The sequence below is a fragment of the Cygnus olor genome, chromosome 12 (assembly GCF_009769625.2).
Source record: "Cygnus olor isolate bCygOlo1 chromosome 12, bCygOlo1.pri.v2, whole genome shotgun sequence".
Classification (NCBI taxonomy): Eukaryota; Metazoa; Chordata; class Aves; order Anseriformes; family Anatidae; genus Cygnus; species Cygnus olor.
This window is the reverse complement of record NC_049180.1, coordinates 9,749,958-9,756,636: the sequence shown is the minus strand read 5'-3', so window position 1 is coordinate 9,756,636 and position 6,679 is coordinate 9,749,958. Positions and strand designations below refer to the sequence as shown.

The window sequence follows — 6,679 nt, the reverse complement described above, 5'->3', positions numbered from 1 at the left end:
ATTTGCAGTTGCAATTACAACAACCTACATGTAAGCGCATATCTAGGAGTAACACTTAGATAACAGTGGTACAATGACTCTTTCCAAAGACAACAAAGATTTTACCACTGGCTCTACCTGAATTAGAAAAGAAAACTATTTTTTAATGACTGTCTACTAGATGGTTTGCTGTACTTCTGCATTCACAGGTTTGCTCTACAGCACAAGTCATCTTAATTAAAATTGCATCATTTGATATCAGCTCTAGTGTGGTCTAGCCCCCTTGTTCCTCTAGTCACACTGTGAAATAACTTCTCTATTAAGAGGTAGTTTAAAAATGCATTCTTTTACTGCTTTATGTCTAAAATTAAAACAGTGAAGCATGTAAGGTATTGTAAGAGCAACTGGAAATAACCGACTTAAAGACAAAGGGGTTCAGGAATGCTGCATAAGAGCACTTTTCTCTTCAACCAGTTGCCTTCATTGTTTGCCTTTTTCTGGCATATGAAACTTTCTTTTATTCTGGCATGTGAAATTTTTCTCCAGAGTACCTGCCTCAGGGAGGTGGGTATACTTTAAATTGCTGGACCAAGTGACAAGAATTTCAGCATCCTCTTTAACACCTCACGCATACCTAAAGCCTTTCTGCACAGAGATTTAAGTCTCAGATTTCTCAAATTAACCCTGGTTTGCTGATATCAAACGATACTCATTTCATCCAAAAAATAGAACTACCCGCCTCCAAGGTGAATTGCTACATATATTCCAATATGTACTCAAAGAAAAAAAACTAAGTTGTTATTCTGGAGCAAAGGTTTTATATAAGAATGCATTTAGTGATTGCCATTGTAATACTGAATTACAGATAAATTCTGTATAGTGAAAAGCACGAATATTTAATAGGAAACAAAAAACTATTTAAAGAGTCTTTAAAACAGATTAGTTAGATGCCTGGAAAAGCATTGAGAATTTTTATGTGGAGGAAAAGTATATAAAAGGCCCAAATCCACAACTGCTACCAGTTTATGGCCAAGACCTCATTTGCTTAAAAGTTTAAGATGAAAATTGAAGTCCTTTTTCATCTGCTGAAGTGCAGAAGGATAATGCTTTTATTTTAAGTGAAACAGAGGGAAAAAAAGTGATTTTATTTATATCTGCTGTGACACACCCACACAGGTTCTTTCTTAGTAGCAACAGCAGTAAACAGTCCTGTATTCCCAGAAAGCATTTTTGCTGGCAACAATTACTGCTTAGCATAAACAAGGAAAAGAGCCACCAGAGAACACCATATGTGAAATTTAAGAAAATACAGCTAATTTGCAAGCTTTAGATAATCACCCTTGAAAACAGTATAACAGAAAATTGTTATAAAATACACAAAAGAATACATTCAGAGCTTAGAACATACATTCATTAGAGAAAATAACTGCAGCTGTATTTTAGTGAAACACCAGTACTTTTATTTCCAAGTCAAATCTGAAGAGAAAGGTGCTGCGTGTTTTGCTGTATTTACCTTTAGATGTACTTCTGAACTTGTGGATCTGTCAAACTTCATTTAAATTACAGTTGGTGGATTTGATATACAACACTTCATACATCAGTACTTAAGAAAATGATTTATTCTTTAAGCAAGTAGGTGCATAAATGCTCAAGTCTAGCACTGTTAATTCCCAGGCAGGGGACCATGAAGTCCCTGATGTGCTCTTGAGTTTGAAGTTGTCATACAAATCCACGCACAATTAAGAGGATATGCATTCACACTTAAATAATTGCCAAAGAAAAGATGGCTTTGTTTCTTATCTTAAAAAGCTATACAGAAAACAATGTCCAATAGTTCCAGGGCTGTCTGAACCATTTTCTTTAGTGCAGTCTTTAAAATTAAGCATCATGTACACAAGGCAAATATCGGACACTGCTACATCAAATAAAGATTTGTTTATTTAATTCAATTACAGTGCTTCAATAGGATGCTACTCATTTTCCACAACAGCAGAGCTTTCCTACACTCTATGCAGCTACAGGTATTATCCATCTCCCTATGAAATTTTACCAGTCTCATTGAAACGTGTCTCATTTGTTCATTGGGAAAGTTTTACCAGTGGTTCCCACGGAATCAGGACTTTGTCAGCAATCTTTAGTTCAGTTGCATTGCAGTGAACTTTCATCAAAACATTTTTCTTCAGTGTGTACACACTGGGAAAGCCAGGGAACTTTCACTAAATTCACTTCTAGAGAGGTTATTTTCAAGACTAGTCAGTAACAAAAAAGGTTTAGGAACTTCCAGACCATAACACTGGTAACAGCTTGGCTATAAAAGACAGACAGTGATGGTCTCAGTATCAAAGTCAACTAGCAGTATAGAACAGCAGCAGTGCAAGTATCTACTCATTGTTTCTGTAATAATTTTCAATTGTTTCTGAATTAAAATACACCACAGTAACTGTGATATCATCTCTGTACATTCTTGCAAGGTCTTCAGGCAGTGTCAACATTGCAGCAAGTTTCTCTTGGTCCACCTCACCATATTCATTATCTCCAATTGCATGCCTTATTAAATGAGTAGCTATGTTCTGGTCAAGTGAGGCAATGCCTCGGTTTTTCCTCTGAAGTAACAAGTTGTGCATATAACCCAAATTAACTGGTTTCTCAAAAGCCAGTTGTGGTTTCTGCTCATTAAGCTCTGTAAGGTGTCCAGCAACTAGTTTTACAACTTGTTCATTACTGAGCATCTCCCATAATCCATCTGAAGCAATAACGAGAAACTTATCCTTGCCTCTTAATTTGTGGTATGTGACTTCAGGCTCCGCAGTTAGGTAAGGGGGTGTATGGTAGTTTGGAGGAACATACTGATAAATATTTAAAGCCTCAGCATCACAGCTATTCTCAAGAACACTGTGTTGCAGTTCTTTACTCCATTTTAATTGCACATCTCCAAAAGCTCTGGAGGGCATGAGAATCCCCAGTAGTCTGTCATTCACAAATAGAGTTTTTTCCTCAGATCTAGGATGTTCTCTCTTTAGTCTTCTAATTTCAAATTCATCAAAGGCATTGTGGTCTCGCGTTAGAGGAAGAGTAGACCATGTTCCATCTTCTTCACGAACCCCTAAAATTGCTCTGCAATCACCAGCGTTTGCAACATGTAAGTGAACACCATCAACGTGAGCTACACATGCTGTTGCACCAGAAAAAGCTACTTGAAGGGCAATATTTCTCATCAACTCGTTTTCCTGGGGAGCCTGAACTTCCAGTGATATGTCCGAGTCTAACCTTTTGAATGCACTTATCATGGCTTCTTCTAAACTAAATCCTGGCTCAATGTCTAGGTCCAGTAAGTGTTGCCAGTAAACCCGGAGATTCTCAAAGTACTGTGAAGTTATCTCTCGGTACTCCACATCATTTGGATGCTTGTGCAACTGCAGAATAGGCATAACTGGTTTCATGCACTCCACAGCAAGCTCGATCTCTTCCAGTGCTTGCCGAGACATGAGAGAAACTGCTATATAATGAAGGAGTCTCTCACTTACTGCCTGAGCGCACGCAGAACCTGCATGACCATCAAAGACACCAAACATCATGCCTCTGGTCTGCAAGCAAGTGGCTGCACTTCTGCGGTCTTCAATAGGGGTATTGGATGCCAGCTGGTTACTTTCGAATCTCAACACAGAATTTGTATTTTTACAATTCAAATCCAATATTTTATGGGATAACTCACCTGCTCTGAGAATATCATTGATTTGTGATGGAGACAACTGGAAAGAGAATTGTTCTTCTTCGGTGGAGGTGTGTCTGAATGCTTTTTTTAAGGAGAAGATATTGCCTAAGCTGCAGCTTGCAGCAGGGTAGAGAAGTGTTTTGGAGAAAACAAGCTTCCATTTTATTTTCTGTCTATTTGGGATGCATATGGAGTACAAACGTCCTTTTCGTTGTAAAACAATGCTGTTTCTTGCTGAGCGTAAGATCCAGGATGATACAGTTCTTGACATCATATGTCACTCCACAAATTGAACAACTTCCTTCAGTCAAGCAGAATGTCCTTACAGTCTGGAATATAAAAATTGGAAAGGTGTAAGACAAGTTTCACAAGAACCTTTCCACACGGCAATACAAAGGAAGTCTAGAGGTCACAGAAACATTCAGAACTTTTTTGCAGAAAAGACTGCTATGGACAGAGGCATCTTAGAAGTGATACAATTTCCATTACTTAATGACAACCTTGGTGAATTTAGCTTAGGATATGACTCCTCTTACCAACTAACCCATCAGAAAAGCTCATTTTTATTTACCAAGCATGCTTTTTTGTTATTATGGCATGGTTAAGACGTAATTCCAACATTACAAGAAACTTACACTGTTCAGTGGAAAGCCTTGTCTAACAAGACACAGAAGACAAGTATCTCAAACTTGTTGGATCTACATGGCAATTAATGTACAACTTTTAAAGTGTCTGCTAGAGTACAGCTCTACTCCAAATTCATTCTAAATAGCAAAATGTTTCTTCTAAATATCAGAGCCAAGAGTGTAAGTACTCAAATCCCACAGAACTGAAAGATGTGGCAGACAGATTAACATTACATAAATTGCCACGAGCTTCACATCTAGAGCAAGCTAGCTTACCCTTCCAATTCTGTTCCAGCTTATAAGCTTGATTCTTTTTTTGTACCTTTCAGGTCTTAACACTGGTAGGATTTCTACACAGCTGAAGTCAGACTGGACTTCTGGTCAATTAATGGATTTATCACAGCACTGTGCACTTGGACAAAGGGAAAGTTATGCCACAGCTGCATTGATGACTTTTACAGGTTTACAGTTAGGCATGTTCATTTGGAGTGCAGTTAAAATAAGCAGCTGTGAAGAGCTCTGCTGCCAACAGCACTGAAACCTTGGGCACCTGAACGGATGAGGTTCTTCAGCTGCCATGGGGAAGGTCCATCATATTGCTTCCTCCTTTAAATAAGGTATTCAAGCTGTGAGAGGCAGTCTACTAAGTACAACTAGGTGCTTAATTCACAACAGGGCTTTGCCCCAAGGACTTAAAAGCTAACTGTATTGTAGCACCACAAGTACAATTACTCCCAGAAGATTACACTGGCAGCCTGTTTGAACAATATAGTTTTCTCAGAGCTCTGAACCACTTGCACATCGTCTTCAGCACAAGGTACTCCAGGTCCCAGTCCAACGATGCTATCTATGTACTACTGCAATACTGTTTTTTGTTCGTTTGTTTTAAGCAGTGCACTTTGTGAAACAGCAAGAAGGCCATCCAGCCAGTTGCATAAATAAAAATGTTCCAAGAAATCAGCAGAAGCTAAAAACAAACTTGAGCTACTGTAATCAGAAGGCCTACTGCTCCAGCCCAAGGACTCGACTAAAATTCTATCTGGGAAACAAAAGCAAAGCGTACCACCCCTGCCCCACGAGAGAAGAGAGCAGACAGGCCGTTCCACCAAGGAACCCACCACTTTGACACCGGGAAACCTGCGAGGACAGGCAAGGACACCGCCTAATTTCACTGCTGCCATCGGGAGAGCACATGGCAAAGCCAGTGCCAGTTCATGGCTCGGCGCTTGCCTGTGGTCTCCTGGGACAAGGACCCCTCCCATTACCACCTATTGTTGTGCTGCACAGAGAACACAACCAGAAAAAAGCCATGAGGAACCGAAGAACAGCAGCACCACCAGACAAACCTTATTTGTCAGCCTTGTCCAGGCCGTTCCCCACTCTGCTGCTTCTCCCCCATCCCACCCTTCTGAGCCAGGTAGGATCCAAAACCTGACAACTTTCCTGTTCTTGATCGAAAAACCTTATAGGAATAGCATGTTAAACTGACTGACCCTACTCACAGCGGCTGGCTGCACACTGCTGGATTTTTCCTTCCCTTCCCCAGCAGGGGATCCCCCCAGTGCCATGCAGACACGTCTCTGCCTGGGGCCGGGTAGCACCAACGGGGTCCTGAGCACACCGCTGGACCCCTGGACCTGCACCCACAGCGCCCGCTCCAGCCACCACCCGCGTTAGAAAGCGGTGGCGGTGCTAATTAGGGCGCCGGGCGGTGCTAATTAAGGCGCCGGGCTGCAGCCCATGAAGTAGGAGCCGCTCCCACCCGCCTCGAGCGGCGCAGTGCCAGAAGCAGCACTTCCTCCAGGCCCACCGGAGCCCCCACGGCTCACCCGGAGGCGGCCGAAGCGGTGCCTCCGACCCCGTCCCTTACCGGTGCGGTCCTGTCCGGCCCGGTCCCGGCCACAGCCGCCGCCACGCGCCCCGCAGGTTCCGGGCTCTCCGACGCCGCTCAAGTGCCAGGCGCTGAGCGACGGCCCCGCCGCCCAACCCGCGCCGCCCCCGTCGGAGCCGCCCCGAGGAACGGCCGCGGCGGGGCGGGGCCGCGGGTTCCTGTCAGGACATGGCGGGGCGGGGCGGGCGGTGGCTGTGTGGGGCTCCCGCTCCCCCGCCATGTTCCATCAGAGCCGCCTCCGCCGAGCGGTGCCAGCTCTGGTGTTGCTGGCGGGGAGGAGAAAGCCCCCCCCCGTGCCCGGCGCGGCCTGACCCGACCCGTGGGGGCCGTGCCGTGTCCCGTCACCTCCCGTCACCTCCCGTCCCCTGAGCCGCCCGCGCGGTCGGCAGCGCCGTGCCCTCGGCTGCAGTCGCCGCCCTCTTCCTGCTTTAGATTAGTAAACTAAATTCTCCATTTAAAAAGAATCCATTA

At 43.8% G+C, this 6,679-nt stretch overlaps 1 protein-coding gene across 5 annotated transcripts; it reads right to left on the bottom strand.

Moving 5' to 3' along the window:
• Positions 1 to 1,421: 1,421 nt before the first annotated feature.
• Positions 1,422 to 6,366, bottom strand: PDP2 (pyruvate dehyrogenase phosphatase catalytic subunit 2). 5 transcript variants are annotated; one of them, XM_040571135.1, is made up of 3 exons: positions 5,894 to 6,003; positions 4,594 to 4,923; positions 1,422 to 4,020 (listed from the first exon to the last, which is right to left on the bottom strand). In XM_040571135.1, the coding sequence occupies exon 3, from the start codon at positions 3,963 to 3,965 to the stop codon at positions 2,361 to 2,363; it is 1,605 nt and encodes a 534-aa protein (XP_040427069.1). In that variant the 5' UTR covers positions 3,966 to 4,020; positions 4,594 to 4,923; positions 5,894 to 6,003; the 3' UTR covers positions 1,422 to 2,360. The 5 variants fall into 5 exon arrangements, with proteins under 5 accessions (XP_040427069.1, XP_040427067.1, XP_040427070.1 ...); XM_040571133.1 differs by lacking the exon at positions 5,894 to 6,003 and adding an exon at positions 5,811 to 5,826; XM_040571136.1 differs by lacking the exons at positions 4,594 to 4,923; positions 5,894 to 6,003 and adding an exon at positions 6,188 to 6,366.
• Positions 6,367 to 6,679: the final 313 nt, after the last annotated feature.

What these genes read in the sequence shown, in the direction of transcription:
- PDP2 (XM_040571136.1), bottom strand. Translation starts at nt 3,965, where the DNA reads ATGATGTCAAGAACTGTATCATCCTGGATCTTACGCTCAGCAAGAAAC.